At 43.7% G+C, this 22649-nt stretch overlaps 1 protein-coding gene and 1 long non-coding RNA gene across 5 annotated transcripts in view; one reads left to right on the top strand and one right to left on the bottom strand.

The window, feature by feature from the left end:
• CACNG5 (calcium voltage-gated channel auxiliary subunit gamma 5) overlaps positions 1-9976 on the top strand; it is a 49446-nt gene extending 39470 nt beyond the window's left edge. For 3 of the 4 annotated variants that reach the window (XM_035104016.3, XM_088662985.1, XM_088662986.1), the window contains 3 exons: positions 1616-1756; positions 4146-4291; positions 8427-9967. In XM_035104016.3, the coding sequence (XP_034959907.1) occupies positions 1616-1756; positions 4146-4291; positions 8427-8684 (545 nt within the window). In that variant the 3' untranslated portion in view covers positions 8685-9967. Of the gene's footprint in view, positions 1-1615; positions 1757-4145; positions 4292-8426 lie in introns of all 4 variants that reach the window. The other variant, XM_035104017.3, reaches the window with a different exon arrangement.
• LOC148686762 (uncharacterized) overlaps positions 1539-22649 on the bottom strand; it is a 178026-nt gene continuing 156915 nt past the window's right edge. Inside the window, exons 3-7 of the long non-coding RNA XR_015948373.1 lie at positions 8839-9031; positions 6606-6690; positions 6097-6245; positions 3639-3702; positions 1539-1840 (exon numbers count right to left, since the gene is read on the bottom strand). This is a non-coding gene — a long non-coding RNA (uncharacterized LOC148686762). The remainder of the gene's footprint in view (positions 1841-3638; positions 3703-6096; positions 6246-6605; positions 6691-8838; positions 9032-22649) is intronic.

Genomic DNA, 22649 nt, shown 5'->3' with positions numbered 1-22649 from the left:
GTAACATGGGCATTCCATGTTTGGAAATATCCCATGGGGGGCGTGATTTGGAAGCAAAGAGTCAAACCATTTGCTCCCATACCATGGTAATGATCCAAGTCCACCCCCTGCAAAAAAAGAAATCCTATTAGCTAAGATAGGCATAGGCAACCTTGGCTCTCCAGATGTTTTGGAACTACAACTCCCATGATCCCTAGCTAACAGGGTCAGTGGTTAGGGATCATGGAAGTTGTAGTTCCAAAACATCTGGAGAGCCAAGTTTGCCTATGTCTGATCTAAGAGGAGAAAATATCCTGCACTGTAAGTTCTCCGGGACTTTGTTGGACGAGGTGGAAGAATAGAGCACCGCAAATCTCAAAATCAAAAAGGATATTTTGTTTACTGGCAGGGGGGATAACATCAGCATTGTAAATGTTTCAGTGTTGACAGATGTGAAATGATATTTTAAAATGATCTTAGATTTTTTCTGTTCCACAAAGTAAACAAGCAACAGCAGCCATCCCCTCAATGCTTCGTCTGAGATCTTTGCTTTGGCCAAAATATTTGAAATTATTTTTGTAGGAGGAATTGACATAGGCCATCCACCCTACGTCTTCCTTTTAAGCATCTTCTGTTGCTATAGCAATCCATATCTCTATTTCTGGAACAGATGGTTTTGTATTTTGTGCTCACTTGTGACAAGAGACAAGTAAATAATTTGCAGCAATTAATATTACATTCTACCACCATCTATTTTACAGCTCTTTGTAGAGAGATGATGTAAAAATCAAAGGGTGGTATCCAATTAAGTTTTACTCAAAGCAGAGCCAGTGAAATGAATAGTCCTAAGTTAGTCATGTCTTTAAATTTTAGTGTGCCTACTCTGAGTAGCATCCACTACACCCCAGACTGCAACTGCTGTCAATATGCATTCATTTATTTTTGACAATTAGGCATAGCCACAGGGGGTGGTATTTTGCTACAAGTGAGTGAACATTCATCCTGCAATGTCATAAAAATACAGTATAACAGTGCAATCCTATGTAAGTCTACCCAGAAGTACATTCAAAGTGGCTTTCTCCCAGGTAAGTGGCTATAGAACTTGATGGGACTTGCTTCTGAGGGGACACGCCTGGCATTGTGTTGTTAGTTATTCAGTGGGACACTAGGATATCAAACAATAAGATGCTTTCAGACAAACAACAGCTAAGAAAAGAAAGGGTGTAAACTCCACAGAAAGTAGGGTTTTTCCCATTGACAGGTATGTGGGGCCAATATCTCACAGAGTTTCAGTACTGTGTGGTATAAAAGTCAATCCTTCTTCCCAGGGGATTCTGGGAATTGTAGCATTGTGAGGGGGAATAGTTGTCTCGTAACAACTCTCAGCACCCTTAAACTACAATTCCCAGGATTCTTGGGGGGGGAGCCATGGCTGTTAAAGTGGTACAATAGTGCTTTAAATATGTGGTGCTGCAGACATGACACTTATTTCTATCCATATGTGAGGAGCATGCAGATTTAGAATAAAAACAAAAAAAAAGCAAATTATGAGTCACAAGTGCAGAAAATATTTTTATAGGGAAGCATTGCCCATATCAACCTTTCTCATGGTATTTCTGCCCATTATATTTTACAGAGATGATTCGTTCTGCCACCCCATTTCCCTTGGTCAGCCTATTCTTCATGTTTATCGGGTTCATTCTCAGCAACATAGGGCATATTCGACCTCACAGAACCATCCTGGCCTTCGTATCTGGGATCTTCTTCATTCTGTCCGGTGAGTTTTAAGAATCTGACATTCTTGATCCACATTTGCCAGCTCCTTAGTCTGCATCTGAAATCCAGTCTTTTGTGTTCACATCTAAGAAGGACAATAGAATTGGGGGGGGGGACCAATTAAGAAAGTCAGTGTGTGACAGATTTTGATGTTGTATTCTGTCAGCCTGCTCAGCCCCAGCATAATATCATGCCACAGAGTTCTGCATTTGCCTCAGTAGGGTTCATTCCAAGTATCGAACAATCAAACAGATGATTATTTGTATACCACCCTATATCTGCAGGTCTCAGGGCGGTTACAACACAAAAGCACAAAATGCATAATAAAAGTAAAAACAGGACAATGTCAAGGCTAGAGTGTCAGACAAGGCCTGAGGAAATCCAGGTTCAAATCCCCACACAACCAAGGAGGTTACTGGGTGGCGTTGAGTCAGTCGCTATTTCTCAGCCAAACCTGTCTCACAGTGTTGTTACAAGGATTAAATGAGAGTGAGGAGAACCATGGATGCTGCCTTGAGCTCCCTGGATGAAAGGGAGGACACAAAACGCAGTAAATAAATCAGCTCCCTTCACCCCAACTAAGTAAATCGGCTAAAATTGATGAGATGCAGCACTTTGGCTAAGTAGATGACTGTCACAAAAAATGTAAAAGGGTGGGTGTGAATGCATTAGCGTTAAACTTGTGACGCTCCCTGAGGAAAAGCTCTTTATTGAAGCGTGCCTCTGTGTGAGCTCTTTTCCCAAAGGTTTGCAGCCATTCCATGGAGATCCACTTTCTCCCATGGCCCTGCGGCAGCCGTGCCAGATATTCCAGACAGTAGCACGACTGCTGGAATGGACACACTGCAGAAGATGCTTCTGAAAGGCGATGATGCAGTACACTCTGTCTCATAGCCCCATTTCCCAGCATTGTTGATAGGCCCCTTTGTTTATTTACTTCCTTTCTTGTGTTTGGAGCCCCCTCCACCTTGAAGGTTCATGGCAGCTTATAAAGACAAAATGGGCAATCAAGGCTGCATTGAACACAGTGGGGCTTACTTCAGAGTAAACATATAGAAACGTGCCCTGGGAATCAATGTAATTTCACCATCCTTTCCGAACTTAAGCCCAAACCTGCAAACCCGGCTCAATCAGGCTGGTTTTACCATGTTTCCGAAAAGTGCTCAGGCTTAGATTTCAAAGGACAGTTGGAATCTAGTGTTTGCTAACTGAACCTGATAAAATGAGGTGTGTGCATGTACAAACACACACACGCAAAATCTTCTGTGGTGTTTGAACATTCTGCTGCAGCTCCAGACACGTCTTTTTGAAATCTGGCACAATTCTTTCATCTCATGGTGGCTGGAGTTATCAGGGGAGAACTAGAACTTAGAAATAACCAGCCATTATGTTTCCATTTGAGAGGAGAAGCTGATGGTTTATTCATAGCATTAAGCGAGTGTTAAGCCAGCAGCTGTGAAGGGAGATCTTAAAAGCTTTCTCTCGTATCAAGAGCTTGTAGTTCAGAAGAACCATGTCTGAGAACAGAAATATGTTGTTTAATTCAGCATAGGGCACTCATTTCTCAGTGAGTGACTGCGGACGCAACCTCAGGGGTAATGGCCAAGATTGTTACCTCAGGTTGCACGTTTCATCTTAGACCAGGAATGGAGTGTAGGGAAGCTGAGAGGGGATATGTTTCTTAGATATTAATCTTCCTTCCTCACTTTTGTGAGTACAGCAGAGTGCATCCCTTTGCATCTTAAAAAAGGCTAGTTTTAGCCTTTTAATTTAAGTAATCCAGGGTGCTTTAAGGCATACATACTGGATTCTCCTGGCATCTCACCCTTAAAACAATAACCACACAGACAATCTTGTAAAAGGTAAAAATAACATTTACTCACTCAGAATACTTGTTGAAGAGTAACAGATACAGCAGCTTTGTTCAGGCAGGCTTACAATGGTGATCTGGTTACAAATACATGCTTTAGTCTAGTTTAAAATGGATGGCTCAGACAGGGCCGGCTCTAGGTAGACCCCTGCAAGGGCGGGGGCGCCGGAGCGATCTCTGCCAGGGCGGCAGACCTGCTCGAGACTGCCCTGGGCTCAGACTTAGCATATGTTCTCACGTTGCTGGAATGATGATGAGAGAGCAAAGAGGAAGTGCCCTGTCCAGGTGAGATTATATCTATGGCTACGGCCTCCCCCTAACAGGCACAGTGGGAATCATGTGCCTATCTAGCAAACATGCATTGTTGTGGCCCTCCTACTGTTATTGGACTCCCCTAGGCAACATTGCCAATGGTCGCCTTCCCCAACCCCCATCCTTGAGGAAACTGAATGGGTGCTTTGGAGTCTTATCCTGTGCGTGTGTATATTTTTTTCTAATCATAAACTTTTCTCCACCCCAGGTTTATCTCTGGTTGTGGGGCTCGTTCTGTACATTTCCAGCATCAACGATGAGATGCTCAACAGAACCAAGGACTCAGAGACTTACTTCACGTATAGATATGGATGGTCGTTTGCTTTTTCCGCCATCTCTTTTCTCCTGACAGAGGTAAAAGGTTGGCTGTGAGATCATTAGAAAGCCCTGTGCTGAAGTGTTCCTAAAGATTCTCTGTGTATTTTGATAGAGATTATTCTCAGAATTTTTTCTTGATGTGTCAATAGTTGATGCTCATCATCAGTTTTGGGGTGTAGTCAGAAGCAGGCACCCCCAGCATGGTCTGGACCAGCGCTCCTCTCCTGGTGTCAGAGGAACCAATGCTGTCAGAGAGAGAAGCACTGGGCCAAGCCGTGCTGGCATAGGAGCACCTCCAAGTGCCACGTCAGCTGGCCAGGCAGCAGGCGGTTCATGCATCCTTCTTGTACTGCCGTCCCCGGATCCCAGCCTTACGTGAGGCTAGGATCAAGGGGTGCATGGCTTGGAACCAGGGAAGGTTGTGTAAAGAAGGCGCAAGAGCCATACTGCTCAGGACTGCTGTCACTCCAGCATGGAGACAGGTTCCGCCGCTGATCTGACTTGCAGTAGAATTTAGTAAATGATGTATGACCCTCATTCAACAGCCCCTCCGAAGGTGAAGTGGGGCCATGTTGCTGGTTCTACCCCCCAGACATCCATGTGCAGTAGGCCTTGGCTATATATCAGCCAGGACTATTATGAGGGGCCGACTGCTATGATGGCTTCACTCAGCGGTATATCACTGATGAAACCGCCTCTCACTGAGGGACAAACCAGCTGCAGCGGGGCACTGGAGGCAGAGGACTCGGGAGCAGTGGCAGTTTCATCAGCGACATACCGCTGAGAGAAACCGTCATCACGGCCTGCCCCTCATAGCAGCAGAGGAAGAAGCAAGCTGCATCAGGGAGGCACAATCAGGCCCGGCTCTAGGGGTAGTCTCAGTGGCGCAGGGTGCCGGGCCGGCAGGAGGGCGTTGCCACGGCGCCCTGGGGCACAATAGAGCAAGTTCCTCCCTCTGCTTGGCTGAGGAGTGTGCCTCAGTCAAAAGGTTTTAGGGAGCTGTCAGGGGCTCCATGAAAGTGCTACCGAGTTGAGAGAGTCTGGCTCCTGCTTGCACCCGAGCTGCTCAGCTGGGGAGGTGCGGGTTTGTCACACTGTTCCCGGGGGGGGGGGGAAGGTGGCTGCATACCCCCTCAAGGGAGAGAGAAGTTTAAAGGAGCCCCCACCTCCTGCTGGTGACAGGGTGTGGGCTCCATTAGACTCCTGCCCTGCCAAGGCACCAGTGGCTCTCTGATGCTGCCAGGCCCAGCTCCGCCTTGCGGACTTCGCCCAGGTGGAAAGAGGCCCCCAAAAGCGAAGGCAGTCAAATGCATTGAGCCTAACAGGATCTTTGCACTGGGGTGAGTGGGGGGGGCAGTGAGGTACCTCGCCCACCCCTCCATGCCAGCGAAGGCGGACCTCAAAGGAGTCATGAGGGTGGAGGGGGGCTGCCAGCTGAGCCATGGTGGTCTGAGCCGGTGGCGAGGGGAGGGAGAAAGAGGCTCAAACCACCTGCGATGAGACCTGAGGCGCCCTGTTCCCAAAGGAGGGGCATGCCTCTCATTGGTGGGCAGTGGCAGCACTCTCCCCACCCTTCCTCTCAGCTGGCCCAGAGGTGGGCGTACCTTCACCAGCCTCGAACAGAAGGAAGCACCACTGCAGCCCCAGCCCTGAAGGCTCAGTGCGGCTTGGCAAGTGAGGGAGCTTGTGGTGGTACCTTGTGCCCTTTCAAAATCTGCCCAGGGTGATGCCCCCTTGCGCTGCCCACACTGCCTGGGGTGGGCACATAGGACACAGGGAACCCCCTGCATGCCACAGTCCGGGCATGGATAGGGGTGAGGAAGCTGCTGCCACCAACTCACCTCCCACACTCCACTCCTGGGTCAAACCTGGTGCAGCTCCTTTGCATGCCGGAACCAGGCTGTGGTGAAGGAGCCGTCGTGGGGGTGCCTGGTCATGCCGCTGCACTTATGTCCTGCTTGTGGGTTTTCCAGAGACATCTGGTTGACCTCTGTGAGAACAGAATGCTATATTAGATGGGCTTTTCTTACGGAGCCAGCACCAGTCATTGACAGAACCAATAAATTCTGGTTTCCTACCATCCTCTCCCCCTGTTGAGTTTTACAAAAGCAACACGGAGAAGGAAGCTGGCAGCCAGCGCCACCTCCTAGACCGGTTGTAAGGAAGTTCACAGGTGAGGGAATGCCAAGCTCAATGGGGTAGTGCCCTAATGGACCAGCCTCCCATGTGTTTGCACATGTAGGAAATAACAGATCAGTTGTTCCCTCTGCTTAAAAGTGATTTTCCCTTCGTGCCTACACTGTCACTTGCTTGGATTCTAACCCACCCCAAAAAACCAAGAATGCCTTACCTGTAAACTTGAGTGGGCTGTGGAACTGCAAGCATCCCTTTGACCTTGCTGTACCTTCATGCATTTAGAAATCGGAAGTACCTATCTGTTAGGGGACACATGAAAGAATGCGTTTGTCAGGTTGCAATACGAACAGGCTTGGTTTTTCATAGATTGCTTTTCTTCCAGTTATAAATTCATTGCTTCTTTAAATTACATTTAAATCACAAAGTAGTTGGTGGCAAAATGCTGGAATAGGTTGTCCCTTTCACTGGGAAGGGACATTCAATGTACAGAAGGGTTCATTTGCTCATGCAGGCAGGCATCAGCATCCCCATAATCAATTAACCATGTCTCTTTAGAGCATCCCATTTTGTTCCCCTTTTAGCCCAAACTCCATACATTCCTCTACTGCCTGGTGCAAATGACAGCTGGAGGATGTGGTCTCCCAGCACATTTCTGGGCTGTAGGCTTACCACCTTCAAGTCACAAGCAGAAACACAGAGAAATCGTGTGAGCTAGGCCTCCTTATTTATGCTAAGAATCATTAGCATTATGCAAAGAACACAGCAGCAGAAATCCTGTTCCTGTGAAGTCCTGTGTTGCATATAATTCTGCACAATGGCTTAAGTAACATCAGGATAACAGCAAGCAAAACATGTGCTTTCCTTTCACCAACTCCAAGACTCTTGGTTCCATTGGCACTGTTGTCCCAGTGGTTTCTGCCAACTCCTCTTTGAAGCAGTTTTGCTTCATAAGAGTGGCTTGAGTGCTCTGGTAGTGGGGGGACAGAGTGGAGGAAAGAGCCACTTCAGACTATGTTCCCCGCAGAGCATGCTGTGATGTCCTTTCACTGTTGTCAAATGTGTACTGGCCACAACATATAGTCAAAGGGGAGGATTGCACATTCCCAGATAGAAGATGAAGACCATTTGACTTACCAGCCCAAGAAAATCCGCCTGCACTACAGACTGAAATAATATGTTGGGACAAGATGTTCAGTTATAACAACTCCAGCTGAGAGTGATATTTCTGAAGTATTAATGCATGCAAAAATTCTGCATGTCAAATCCCCCAGCAGCCTCACAACCAAAACACACTCCTACCCTCAGAGGCACATCATATGATAATAAGGAAGCTACCTTATATCACTGGTGCCTTGAGTCCCATCAGGGAAAAAGGAGGGGAGCCATAGATTTGTGGAGCTGGGATCATTCTAGTCCAGGCATAGGCAAACTCAGCCCTCCAGATGTTTTGGGACTACAACTCCCTTCATCCCTAGGACCAGTGGTCAGGGATGATGAGAGTTGTAGTCCCAAAACATCTGGAGGGCCGAGTTTGCCTATGCCTGGACTACCGTAGTCCAACCCCCTGCAATGCAAGAATATGCAGGTGTCCCATATGGGGAATGAACTTGCGACCTTGGTGTTATCAGCACCATACTCTAACCAACTGAGCTATCATAATAAATAATAATAATAATAATAATAATAATAATAATAATAATAATAATAATAATATTGAGTCAGACTATTGGACCATCTAGCCAAGTCTTGTCTATGCTCTCCAGGGTTCCTAACAGGGGTCATTCCCAGCCTTACCGGGAATAGCCAGAGATTGAATATAGACCCTTCTACCTGCAAAGCAGTTTCTGTACCATGGAGCTACAGACCTCTCTCAAAGGCAGTGGCATCAGCATCCCACAAGGTCCAGAGGGGGGATATTTCATGGTTGGTTTGCCTGCCTGGCTCATCAGCATGTCACATCCTATCAGAACATTAGAACGGCAACCCCAGTCCTTCCAACTTGAACAAATGCTTTTGTTTTTGCTCTCCTTTCCAGAGTGCAGGTGTCATGTCTGTCTACCTGTTCATGAAGAGATATACCGCAGAGGAGATGTACAGGCCTCATCCCGGCTTCTACCGCCCACGGCTTAGCAACTGCTCTGACTACTCTGGCCAGTTCCTCCACCCGGATGCCTGGGTTCGTGGACGCAGCCCTTCCGACATCTCCAGCGATGCATCTCTCCAGATGAACAGTAGTTACCCTGCTCTACTGAAATGTCCAGATTATGACCAGATGTCGTCCTCTCCATGTTGAATCGAAAGTAACTCCTTCGCCTTTTAGGAATGAAAACCTGGTGGAGGCTGTTATGTCCTCAAAATGTACTTTTTTAAAAATAATAATAAAAAGCCCACTCTTACAGGACAATCCCTCTCTATTTATACAATTAGTGAATAATATCAATTCTTACCTAGAGATAAAACGGGTTCCCACAGCGATGCACATATGCATATCCAGAAAACTACAGTGGAGGTTTTGATCCTGCAGCTGGTCCATATGCCCAGATCTCTTGGAGTCGTGAGAGAGTGTGGAAAAGATACAGGATTGTACCCAGCGGAAGCTTGAGACCAGAAAGATACTTGTAGGGTTTTCGTAAAGGCAACCTGTGATAAGCAACAAAAGGTTTGCGGATTAGAATATGTTCATTGTAAAACATTACCAGAATAAGATGTAAATGTACATTCCTAGTGAATGATCGTTAGAAAACTGCAGAATGTGCCATTGTCTTCAAGCTGGAAGGTAGAATTTTAGAATTAACTAAAAGTACTTCCTCTTGGCAGTATTTCATTATGAAATGAGGTTGGGGGTTTTCATTAGGAACCAGACAATTAGCCCTCACCAGTGATCCCTTTCCATTCTGGTGAGGCTAGTCCTCAATCCAATTTGATAACTTCATGACAAACCCTCTGACATTGCAGGTCAACACATTGAAATAAGGTGCCTGGTGTGTGCACCTGTAAACACAATCTATTCTTCTGATATCAGACTGAAAATATAGGCTCTGAAGTAATAATGGATCCAAATATAATTTGGCTCATAATACGTGGTCTTAGAACTGAGTGAATAGCGGATATGATAATTTATGCCCTGCAAAAACCAAGCCCAAAGGCTTCATTCCATCAATCGGCTTTAGTTTATTTTGCTATTTTCCTTTCTTTGGGAAACCCATTGCAATGGAAGTGCTTGTATTATCACTGGCACCTCAGGGGATTGATTGGGTCATGTTGGCATTCAGCTTTCCCTGTAAATAAAGTATACAGAAAAGAAAAGTTCATATCTGTATGTTGTACCATGTGTATATTATGGCTAGATTGTTCAGAGAACTGCAATCAAATGTACAGAATACAGTAAGCTGATTGGCTGCTCTGAAAAACGTAAGTGTACAAAATTCTATGTACATGCCAGTTTTTGTTTCCACTCTGAAGTTATCTTGAGTTGTAATCAAAAAGAAGTAAACAAAATCCAGACTTTCAGTCTGTTTGCAACATATTTGTAAAAATTAATTATGGTAAAAAAATAAAACAATGACAAAGATTCCGAAAACACTCAGGCCGTTGCAGCTGGGATGACTGTTCTCATTGAATAACACAGGACCGTGAACAAATACGGTCATGGTCTTACAATATCTAAACTCATGCGCAAAATGGAGCCCCCCACGGACTGGGCACCACAGTTCAAGGAGGATATTGACAAGCTGGAACGTGTTCAGAGGAGGGCAACCAAAATGGTCAAAGGCCTGGAAACGATGCCTTATGAGGAACGGCTTAGGGAGCTGGGTATGTTTAGCCTGGAGAAGAGAAGGTTAAGGGGTGATATGATAGCCATGTTCAAATATATAAAAGGATGTCATATAGAGGAGGGAGAAAGGTTGTTTTCTGCTGCTCCAGAGAAGCGGACACGGAGCAATGGATTCAAACTACAAGAAAGAAGATTCCACCTAAACATTAGGAAGAACTTCCTGACAGTAAGAGCTGTTTGACAGTGGAATTTGCTACCAAGGAGTGTGGTGGAGTCTCCTTCTTTGGAGGTCTTTAAGCAGAGACTTGCCAGGCATATGTCAAGAATGCTTTGATGGTGTTTCCTGCTTGGCAGGGGGTTGGACTGGATGGCCCTTGTGGTCTCTTCCAACTCTATGATTCTATGAAATATACATATTGGAGCTGGTATACTTTTTGATCTTACATGTTGTATTTCCTTCCTCACTAGATGTGTCAGTTGCTGGTGTTAATTTGTATCTGTATGTAATAATGAAATACCCACCAATTTTACTTCCAGGATTCCAGTTTCCCATCTCAGATTGTGGAATTGAAATAAGAAATTAATTATTCTGTCTTACAATATCTAAACCCATGCGCAAAATGGAGCCCCCCCTCCCCCAAAGCTAAAATCTCACTGATCAGATTTTTGGTGGGGAAGGGTGAGCAGGGGGACTAAATTGCCACCGCCCCCATTCCTCCAAAAAGCCAGATTTTACCTTTTAGAAAGGAGCTCTATGCACACATCCCTGGCTACTGAACTGGTGAGTGGAACACTGTGCACAATACATGTCTGCCCACCCAGCTCTTAATGCAGAAGCTTCCTGCTAGGAGCATGCACAGTGCTCCTCGACCATGGGGAGGCAACCTAAGGCCCGGGGGCCGGATCTGGCCCAATCGCCTTCTAAATCCGGCCCGCGGACGGTCCGGGAATCAGCATGTTTTTACATGAGTAGAACGTGTGCTTTTATTTAAAATGCATCTCTGGGTTATTTGTGGGGCATAGGAATTCGTTCATTTTTATTTTCAAAATACAGTCTAGCCCCCCACAAGGTCTGAGGGACAGTGGATCTTGCTGACCCCTGTCCTAGACGGATTGGAACCCTAGTGTAAAACACACTTCTAACTTAATTTTTTTATTAAAAAAAATGGGGTTCAAGCCATGAGAAGGAAGGAAGGTAACTTACTTATGCTACTTCTTCCTCTCTGGTATGTGGAGCTATACTCCCCCTACATATCTCCCTCTCTTCATGTTAAGAAAAGGCCACCAGTGTTCATTTGGCAACTTAATTATGTGGAAAGGCATGTACTTGCAGTTCCTGGTATGGCAATGCAATATGCCAGTTCTAGCTGTTATCTTCATTTCAAGTCAAGCGCTTGCATATAAACTGAAAGGTCAAGTCACTCCAGCCCAGACTGAAGAAACAGGAGCTATATAGGGCTCCATCGATATACAGGTGGAAATCATTTTGGAATTCGCTTTGTTTTAAAATCCAGAGTGTGATTTTGGGCCTTCTAATGTGTGTAAATGCTTTTGGCATTATCTCCTTGAAGCTATTCTACTTCTTCCACAGATAACACATGCTTATTGGGTATTGGGGTATTTTTAGGAATGTTCAAGGATTAAGCAGAAAACTCTTAAATAAATTTTATACCTATGATGGAACATTTTAATCAGGCACCAGGAAGTTCTTGTACCTCAGTACTAGTACTTTTATTTACCAGCCTTCATTTAAGATAGGGGTGGCCCTCCAGATGTTGTTGGATTCCAGCTTCTGTTATATTTGGCAAGTTAGCTGACGGTATTGGAGTTGAGAAACATCTGGAGGACCACAGGTTCCCCACTCAAGAGTTTAAGAGTTAATTCAAACCTAGCTTGATCCACTAGCATGGGGACAATTGAAAGAGGATGCTTTCATCCCAGTGTGGCTTCCCTTTATTATATACACAAGACAACAACAAGAACCCACCAAAAGCATAACTTGTCCTAGCAACCCGCAAACAAAACACACTACAGTCAACTGAAGGAAACCAATTGGGCTCTGGGCCCCCAAATCTCTCTCACAACAACAACAACAAAAACCACCTACCGGTAATAAATGAATAGAAATAGAACTTACCCACGTGACACTGACACAAAAGCCTTGCACATACACAATGTAAAAGAATGAAAGTTTACTACCCCACTTCTCTCCCCACCTCAGAAAGCCCTGCTCTAGTGTCTCACATCAAATATAACTGAACTGTAGAAAGGACTCTAAAACTGAAACTGAACGAAGAGTATGTACCTTTTGTAACCGAAGAAAATCTTTAATAGAAGCAATTTTAAAGACAACAACCCTAATTTGATCCAGTTCACCATGATTTAGTCCCATACATCAGAGTTCAGCTCTTCAATATATAAAATTATACTAAAAAAGACGACTGTGGCTTAGTAGGGTGCACAATATTTTTTGTTTGTTAAATGTATATTCCACCTTTCCTCCAAGGAGCTCAGGGTGGTGAAAATGGTTCCCCTTCTACCCCACCCTATTTTATCCTCTGTAGATAGGTTGCAGGCATGTCAAACCTGCGGCCCTCCAGATGTTTTGGCCTACAACTCCCATGATCCCTAGCTAGCAGGACCAGTGGTTGGGGAAGATGGGAATTGTAGTCCAAAACATCTGGAGGGCCGCAGGTTTGACATGCCTGGGTTAAAGGACTTTCCCAAGGTCACCAAGTGGACTTCATGAATGAGTGGGAATGAATGAACATGGATCTACCTAATTTCAGTACAATCAATACTCTCACTTCTGATAACTGCCAAATAAGATGGTCTCTGGGTGTTCTGAAACACCATAATCCCCCCCCACACACACACACACCACCAAATTCATCATTGGAAGTAAAAACATGAAAACAAGATGTTGCAAGAGATCCCTTTGGATTCTATGCTCAAAATAGCCAGTATGGTGGCTAAATATACCCAAATACTATTATTATTATTGAAATGTAAGACACGTGTTAGAAAATATTATTGAAACAGAGTTTCAATCTACTCTGTTGAATCTATAAATATGTTAATATCTTAGCAATATGCCTCTCAAAAATATACGTGCCCAGCAGTTTGGTTTGCTACTTGGGTCAAGGAAAACAATGGCTTGGGATTTTCACTGTAAAGGTTTTCTATGTTCTTTGGAGCTACTAAATATTGCATCAAGCTGAAAGTCACTTGCAACTGACACATCTCTCTCTCTCTCTCTCTCTCTCTCTCTCTCTCTCTCTCTCTCTCTCTCTCTTTTACACATGCACAGAGACAAAAATGAATTCTAACCATTTGGATGACATATGGAGTTCATGACACCATGAAGCTGTTCAGAATATCAGGAAGGAGTGAAGAAATAGCATGTGGGGGAGACAGATAAGCCCACAGTTTGAAAAGAAGCCGAGAAGTCTCATGATGAATTGGAGTTTTGTGATGAATGCTCTTCTCAGGCTAATGCTACGTGCCATGGCTTTCCACACTGTCATTTTTTTTAAAAAAAAATACTAATCTTATTTTGAAAGTTTTCAAAACAATTTTTTTTCTAGCATTCAATGCTCTAACAGAGAAGGCGAGTGTGTCTGGAGTGGCAGAGATACACACTTGGATTTTTTTTCCTTCTCATGCAACATCCACCCCAGGCTAAAGTAAATTATTGCAAAGGTACCAGATAAAATCCTTTTTGTTGTGGAAACAAGGGAGTAAGGTCAATTGTTCTATTGCTCAGTTTGTTAGTTAGGTTGGGGGGGGGGGAACAACCCATGAAATAACAGGAAAGCATAACGAATTGTTGAAATGAAGACAGCTCTGTCATTCCCATTGAAATCAATGGGTCTTAAAGTCACAGCAAACTTGCTCATTTGGTTTCAGTGAGGCATGTTCTGCTACATTACAACAACTGAAATCCCATGTTCCCATGTGAAACTGCTTGGCCTCAAAAACCCAAAATTCTCAGGAATTACCAACCTATCCCATCAGCTATTCCACATTTCCTTCATACAGTTGTCTGTGCTTATCTTGGACCAGCATGTCTGCAGTGGCAGATGTCTGTAAGAAGATGCAAGCCAAACAAGCACCCTCTCCTCATCACTGCTCTCTTGGACCCCTGTGCACGGAGATGGTCCCAGTGGAAACGGGGGCAAGTAAAGACCTTGGTAATAATCTTTGCCCATGTCCTTTCGATGAATTCACCTTTTTTCAGATCTGGTTTGTTGACTCATTTTTCAGCTGAGCAATCTGCCAAGCTATACCCTTGTGACCACAATGCTTTATTTAGGTTATTTCAGGATTTTGCCATAACCTGCAGCTTATTAAGAATGGACAAGTGTTGCTTGTTGTTGTTGTTTAGTCGTTTAGTCGTGTCCGACTCTTCGTGACCCCATGGACCATAGCAGTCGTGTCCGACTCTTCATGACCCCATGGACCATAGCAGTCAGGTTCATACTAATGAAATGTCCACCGAAATGGTGGAGCTGTGTATGGAAATGAGGTCTAACTTTCAATAAAGAGGAGCAAAATTTTATTTTGTTTGCCCCAAACTGGACAATGTGGTCCTGCTGTTTGTTGTGTTTCTAGACATTAAGTATGGTTTTTGCCCTCACTCATTCTTGTTTCCAGGCCTATTATGCATGGCAGTCTTTATTCCTCCATCTCTCTCTCTCTCTCTCTCTCTCTCTCTCTCTCTCTCTCTCTCTCTCTCTCTCTCTCTCTGTGTGTGTGTGTGTGTGTGTGTTGCTTGCTTGTAGACATGCAAGCAAGTCTTAGATAAGGACTTGTATTGGAAGAATGAATGCTGATGTGCCACTGATGCCTCTCTAATGGAGGAGAAAGTTGTGCTATGTCCCTAAAGCAGGGGGAAACAATGTGTTTTTAAAGGCAAATAGATACTTAGTGAATTTCTCATAATGTAATCCAGTTCATAACTCAAATAGCTCAGTTGGTTAGAGTGTGGTGCTGACACAGCACCAAGGTTGGAGGTTCGATCCCCGTAAGGAACAGTGGCATGTTCCTGCATTGCAGAGGGTTGGACTAGATGAGCCTTCCAATTATGATCTATGATTCCATCCTTCCTCCAAAATCAGTATTCACAGGGGTTGGGAGCTTATCCCATTTTACCTTCAGAATCTACATGATGAGTAATTCCCTGTAGGATTCATGCTCCTGTCCTTTACCCCACCACATTATGGTAGCTCATTTCTAACTGGTCTTTCCTGTAATGTAAGTTCATTTTTCTTCGTATGATAGTTCCTTAATACGCACACACTTCTTGTTCCCATACTATTTCCCATATATTTTGTTCTACGCCACAGTCTTAAAGGAGAAAATGTAGCCTACACTGCAACTTTCTCCGTACACAGTCATTTACAGGAAAGGCATTGGAACAGGGTGCCAATTCACCAGTGGTACAAAATGGTTACAGCAGTATATATATTTTGAGGGCATTTTATCAATGCTGAAGCAAAGGCTAGGATAAAAATGGCAAGAAAACAAGGAAGACTGATGAGAAAAACATCCTACCTCACTATCTTGGCTAAATATCAAACCTAAGTATTTGCGAGAGTTATAGGGTGATCATAACCATATCTATTCATAAGTATGGTGCTGGAGGAGACTCTTGAGAGTCCCATGGACTGCAAGAAGATCAAACCTATCCATTCTTAAGGAAATCAGCCCTGAGTGCTCACTGGAAGGACAGATCATGAAGCTGAGGCTCCAATATTTTGGCCACCTCATGAGAAGAGAAGAATCCTTGGAAAAGACCCTGATGTTGGGAAAGATTGAGGGCACTAGGAGAAGGGGACGACAGAGGACGAGATGGTTGGACAGTGTTCTCGAAGCTACGAACATGAGTTTGACCAAACTGCGGGAGGCAGTGCAAGACAGGAGTGCCTGGCGTGCTATGGTCCATGGGGTCACGAAGAGTCGGACACGACTAAACGACTAAACAACAATTCATAAGTAAGCCCCATTGAATTGAGTGTGGATTACCCCCAGGTAACTGGGGTTAGGGTCGCAGCCTTAGTTTGTTAAAACTTTAGGGAATTCACTTGAAAGTGGAATTGCTTTTCCTGAAGATAATCCCAGGGGAGTGAACTGTGATGTGTGAATAATCATGTTGGGTTATATCCAACACTGTGTTCCACGAGTGGAACAGATATCCCCTCACACTAACACTAAGTTAATGTGCTTTTAACACATCTTGACAACACTGCTGCTCTGCTTCCATAGCATTTTGCTAAATGTGTGCGTGTGCATTTTTGCTGCAACAGCCTATGTGTTTACCCTGGAATAAGGGCAAGAAAAGAAGAATTTTTTTTTAAAAGCCCCCGAATGGTGCTAACATATATTGGAATCTTTAAAAGATATAACATGCCCAATACATTTTGTTTCACATTATCCTCATGGGCACTGAAAGATGCAAACTATATTTCTAAAGCACTCCCTACAAAAGTATTTGTTAACTCAAATTAAATACAGCATCCATAATCATAAAAACATGGCATATCATTTATACGAGCTTAATTTCATGTGAGGCTGATCATCCACTTTTCTAGAATGAATCTATGAATAAACCCCAAGTAGCACACTGTTCATTAATCCATCGGGGGGAATTTTACAGTCTCTGCATAACATTTCTACACAGAGGTACATTTCCTGTGATCGTTTCAAAAACTAATCCATGCCTTGTCAAAGTCCCCAAGAAACAGTCTAGAAATATGGTTGCTTTTTCCATGATACCTTGATTAATATTTATGGTTAGAAAGAGGGGTGCCTTACTCCTTTCAATTTAGCTTTTACGATTCCAATTTAGGCAATAACATGTAAGTAAACGCAAGTTAAATATTTGTTTGTCTACATTAAGGAGACCTATGAAAGAATGATGAGAAGCACTTGTCAGGGCTTTAAAACAGTGTGATTTACTGCAAATGTGATCAATACACAGACTGAAAGGAGCTAGCTGGCGTGTGTTTCCACAAAACATCAGCCATGTTTATGCAGAACAATAGCATATTCCATATTATTATTCATTATCTAGATAAATAGAAAGAGGCATTTTTAAGTAGGGCACAGCTAATTTGGTGAAACCCTTGTGAAATTATGCAAATTACATACCACCCAACATGCTTCTTGTCTGCACTGGGAAGTCAAACCCTCAGCTTCTAAGGGTGCCATGGTAATGCAAAATGTAGAATTAAGTGTGGTCACACTATATGAGTCATTGTGACATATATCACCGTTCCTTGTATGACTCCAAAGAACAAAAAGCAATGCAGTATAATTAGACAACTGGAGGAATGAAAGTGAGGGAAATTAATATAATTATTAAGTGCTCCCTATTTCTCTGAGATTCAAGGGCAATGCTAAAGAGCTTGGCTTTCTTTTGGATGATAGAAAACTGGAGATTTAGGGTTCCTTTGTAGCATTTGCTTTATTTACATACAAAGGTGCCAACACAAATAAAATATTGGGGAGGGGCCAGGGAAACTTTGCCCTGCATCACTTTGCCCTGCATCACAAGATCCAGTACACGCATACCATTTGAATGGCAACACCCAGAACTTTGGGAGGGGCCCTCAAATATTTTATTGGGGAGGTTTGAAGAGACCCCGGGCCCTAGGAGTTGGCTCCTATGTTTACAGAGACTAATGTACACCACACCTCACTTTCTGCAACCTCCAGAGTGAAAACTCATACTATCTTTCTCAAATTCAGATTGCAATCTTCCTGCTTCTCCAACACAGTTGCAGTGTACAGATGCCAAACCCTTCTCTTAGCTCCGGGAGGTCTTGTCATCTGAAGGCTGGATTCCTGTCCATGAACAGAACATCTCCAGTCTAAGAGGACATTTAGATTCTTCTGTTTGAAAGTCCTAGCACACATCAGACACCCACCCATTCACCACGATCAAGACTGCCAACTCACAACAATATGATTTTTTAAATAAGATATACACTTTTTTTGCAAGAAGAAAGTAGGTCACCTTCTCCCCTGACAGCTGTATTCTTTTCATGTAAACACATTTATTGCAATTAAAAATGCAACAGAATCTTGTTTGTATCAAGAGAGAAAAACGAGGCCAGAGAAACTAGGTCAAGGCAGACTGAGTAATCTAAAATGCTGGGCTTGTCCATTTGAAGAAGCTGTTTTCTGCAACTTATGTTAGCCAACATTTTTTTTTCAGAAGGAAAGCTGTCACTCATTTTGGACTGTGACCTCTGCATTTTCCCCAGTCGCAAATAGACAGAACTCTCCATCGTACTACAAAACCGTTTGATCTTGCCAATTTTTCTAAGTCAAGGTAATATTAATGGCAGTTTTAAATATGGATATATACAAGGTTCAAGATAAAGCACATTTAGAACCACACTTAAATTTATTTATTCAAAATATTTAGCTATAATGAAAATAGGACTTGACAGCCCCACCATTACTCCTTACACACACTACAGTCACATGCCTCTATTTCCTACCTCCCCAGTTGATCTGCAGTATCATAGCCATGTTTAGTTGGAGCTACTACTGTGACTTGCCAACAAGCTGGACTTTCTAGGGATTCTCAGAATTATGACGTAATGGAAATTCCGAAGCCTTGGCAGACTTCTGAATAAGGAGATTACTCGCCTTTCCTGTGCTCCAGCTGTGCTGTCAGTCTGCAGCAAAGGTTTTAGATAAAATATTCATGATCTCAATAGATTGCAAAGTCCCGACTCCTACCCATTCTTCAAAAGATTGTTTTGCTATATTGCCAAGAGGTGACATTTATGAACCAAGGGTTCCTTAGTAGTCTTCGGAGGAAAATGGGGATAAGCAATTAAAAACCAAATGATTTGACACCATTAAAAGGGAGAGGGAGAGAGGGGGAGAGACTGAGCTCTTAGTGCTTTTCCAACAGGAAGGGTATGGCAACAAGGGCTTTTTGACCTTCAGAATATGCTTGCACTTACGCCCTGCTCTTTCTCTGGAAGGCTCTTTTCTCTAGAACTGGTGATGCTACTTTGAGGAGTGTGGGAGCATCTACTAGAGGTCCATAGGGTCAGTGGTAAGCATCTGCTCTCAATCCTTGCCATCCCTAGGTAGGGCTGGTAAAGACTGCCAGTCAGTGTAGCCCAGGCATCCCCAAACTTTGGCCCTCCAGATGTTTTGGACTACAATTCCCATAATCCCTGACCACTGGTCCTCTTAGGTAGGGATCATGGGAGTTGTAGGCCAAAACATCTGGAGGGCCGCAGTTTGGGGATGCCTGGTGTAGCCAATACTGAGTTAAATGGACCAATCATCTGACTCACTAGAAGGCATCTTCCTCTGTTCCTTCCTTCATTGTGTGGTTAAATCTACATGCATGACATAACTCCTTCTCAAATCAGTGTTGCTCCAGTTTCTTTATGAATAAACCTTTAATGGGATTGTGCCACATTCCATGCATAATCCAAAAGCAGGGTGTAATATCCTGTTCAGGCCTGATGTAAAGAACCCAAGTGGCAAGGCAGGTCAAAAGGTTCAGGACCATGGACAGCTCTAAGCAAATTGCTCCAACAATGGTTGGGAACAGACCGAACTTTCTTAAAGTCTCTGCCCAGGCAATGTGATGTTCTTCTGGGGACTCCTGTCTGTCTGTCTCAGGCTCAGTGTCAATGATCTCCTAATGTCCAGCAGCAGACGTGGAGCCCTGCACCTGGTCTGGCTTCTTAGAGACTCTGCAGCCTCTGGCTCTCAGACTTGATTGCTAACGGACTCTGGGGTCAGGACCAATAGAGAACACCACTATTTATTCCAACTTGAAAGCATGGTTCTGCTGTTTTCTTACGAGACAATATTTTAAATACCTTTCAACCCAAATTCATTGGCAATATGAAAGATCTGGTCCACAGACCATGAGTTGCCCTTCACTGATTTCTACATTTTTTTGGTGGTGGTGGGGAGATCCTCACCAGATTCCTCCCACTGAGAGAAATAGTCATGGCTCATCTTAGGGCTAACTCCAGTTTTGAGGAGGTATTTGGTAAAAGATGCTGACTGATCGGCCCCCTCCTACCATGGTGGCCCTCCCTGGTGGACTCATCTGGTGACAGCAGCAATGGTAGACAACAATGACACTCCAATTAAGTGACCATTTACAATGACTTGGAACAATGCCAATTGGGTGGTGTGTGTGTGTGTGTGTGTGTGTGTGTGTGTGTGTGATGGTCCCTGGGAAACAATGGGGTTGTCCATAGTTGTGTGTACTATCACCAGGCCTTCTTCATACCAGACTCATTGCTGGGAATTTGTAAGTAGGGTATAAGCCCACACACAAATTTGCATGTGGAAATTTGGACCTCTGAGCAAAACGAATAGGGTAGGTGGCTGGTTTTCACCAGGACTGGGTTTTACAGCCTTCCCTGCCACACTGTAAGCAAAGTTTTAAAAGGGGGGGTTATGAGCTGAGAGGACCACTGCAAAATACCTGATAGCATATGGAATTCATATGCATCAGCAGAAGCCTGAACTTTTGCACTGAAGTACCTTGGAAGCAACCACACTGTGACTTTCAGTCTCAAAATATGAAAACTAAGTATATTATAGGAAATGCATGCTTGATAGTAAAGAGTTCCTAGCTGCATCTAACAAAGGTGGAGGTGCAAAGAAAAGCCAGATGATTCTTCTCTCATGGTGGAATGAACAGTCAAAACAAAATAAAATCCTTCCAGTAGCACCTTAGAGACCAACTAATTTTGTCATAGGTATGAGCATTCGTGTGCATGCACACTTCTTCAGATACACTGAAATAGAAGTCACCAGACCCTTAGGTATAGTCAGAGGGTGGGGAGGGGTATTACTCAGAAGGCTGGTGGGAATGGGTGATTGGCTGATAGGAGTGGTAAACTTGTTGATGACTGTTAACGACTGTTAACGACTGCAATTGGTCTTGCAGGAAAAAGCAAGAGCTGAGGTGCTAAAGAAAGCTTTGTTATGTTTAATGAGATAAGAATCCAGTGTCCTTATTCAGACCAGGTCTCTCCATGGTTTTAAGCTTGGTAATGAGTTGCAATTCAGCAACTTCTCTTTCCAGTCTGTTTCTGAAATGAACAGGAAGGGAATGAACAGGTGGAATGAACAGGAAGGGAGGAGCAGGAAATGAGGTCAGCAACCCTAAGAGGTCTCAATCGAACATCAGAAGGAAGATCAGCCCAGACAAAGGACAGTGAAACAGTTTAGGAAGCTTGGAGGTTCCCCTCTCTAACTCTCCTTTCCTCTCAGAGCAATACAAGCCACGTTGCACCCCAACACTTCCAACAAGACCCAAGACTCGTACACCTTGGCCCACCCACTAATAAATGCCCCTGCTTCATACAGTGTTGTCTGATCATGAATGAACTGTCATATTTAGAGTCCACTGTATCATCTTCTGAAAACCTTCAATGCCTTGCCCTCGGTTGCATGAAGCCAGATTTCCCAAATTGCCTGGCCGTGTTTTTACAAAAGGTCTAATGTCAACTCAAACACCCACAACTCTTTTCTGTTTTTAAATGGAACATTTCCCCCAGCAGTCCTCTGACTCCTCACTTACTGACACAGGACTAGCAGCTTGGAGGAAGGAAAAATAGATGAGATGCTTTCTTAACACACACAAAAGCCACGCTCCACTAATTTCACTCATCTTATAGTCCCCTTTTATTTGTGTGGATGGCAGAAATGGCTGTAAAAGGCAACTTGTGCAGCAATCTGTGAAGGGCACTGGGGGAAAGCAATTATCTTAAATGACACAATCCTTTTCTCGAAGATTTTTTTTTTCATTCTTTTCCATTTGCAATGCCTTTTCTATTTCTTCTATGGGTCTCTTGGAAGTAGCTTTTCCTTGTGCTTGTTTTATAGCACCCCCACCTGTGCTTGTAGAGAAACAGCACATCCAAGCCTTTAAAATTCATTCTGAAAGCTGCATTCCAAAAATATTTGTCTTTTCCCACAGCTCTGCTACTTTGTAAGCCAATGCTTTTTTTAAAAAAAAAAAAAAACATAGACGCAACACGTTGGACTTACTCCCAAGAAACTATGCACAGGTTTCCAGCCCAAAGCTTCATAACGTGAGAGAACAGACAATCTTCCAAGACCTTAGGCACTACAACCAACTAACACAAGATTCAAAACAAATTTCAAATTGTTTGCGGCGGGGGGAGGGGTAGCAATGGGTATAATATATGCGTCAGAAGACAAGAGTCAATTGACTTAGTAAATCACACAGCTGCATCCTATATTTCTTGATTGGCAATTGTGACCCCTTTTCACTTTTAAACTAATTTTTTTCCTCATTTGCTTTCCCTCCCTGTAAACTGCTTGTCATTATTTAATAAAGTCAATAATTTTTTTAAAAAAACAATCCATAAATAACACAGGCAGAGATTTCCAAAGGTCCAATGATAATGGCAAATGCACACAATGATCAGAAATATGAAGGAAGATGTCCCT

Source organism: Zootoca vivipara, chromosome 2, assembly GCF_965207765.1.
Source record: "Zootoca vivipara chromosome 2, rZooViv2.hap1.1, whole genome shotgun sequence".
Lineage (NCBI taxonomy): Eukaryota > Metazoa > Chordata > Lepidosauria > Squamata > Lacertidae > Zootoca > Zootoca vivipara.
The sequence above is the reverse complement of the archived record's forward strand: the minus strand, read 5'-3'. Positions and strand labels throughout refer to the sequence as shown.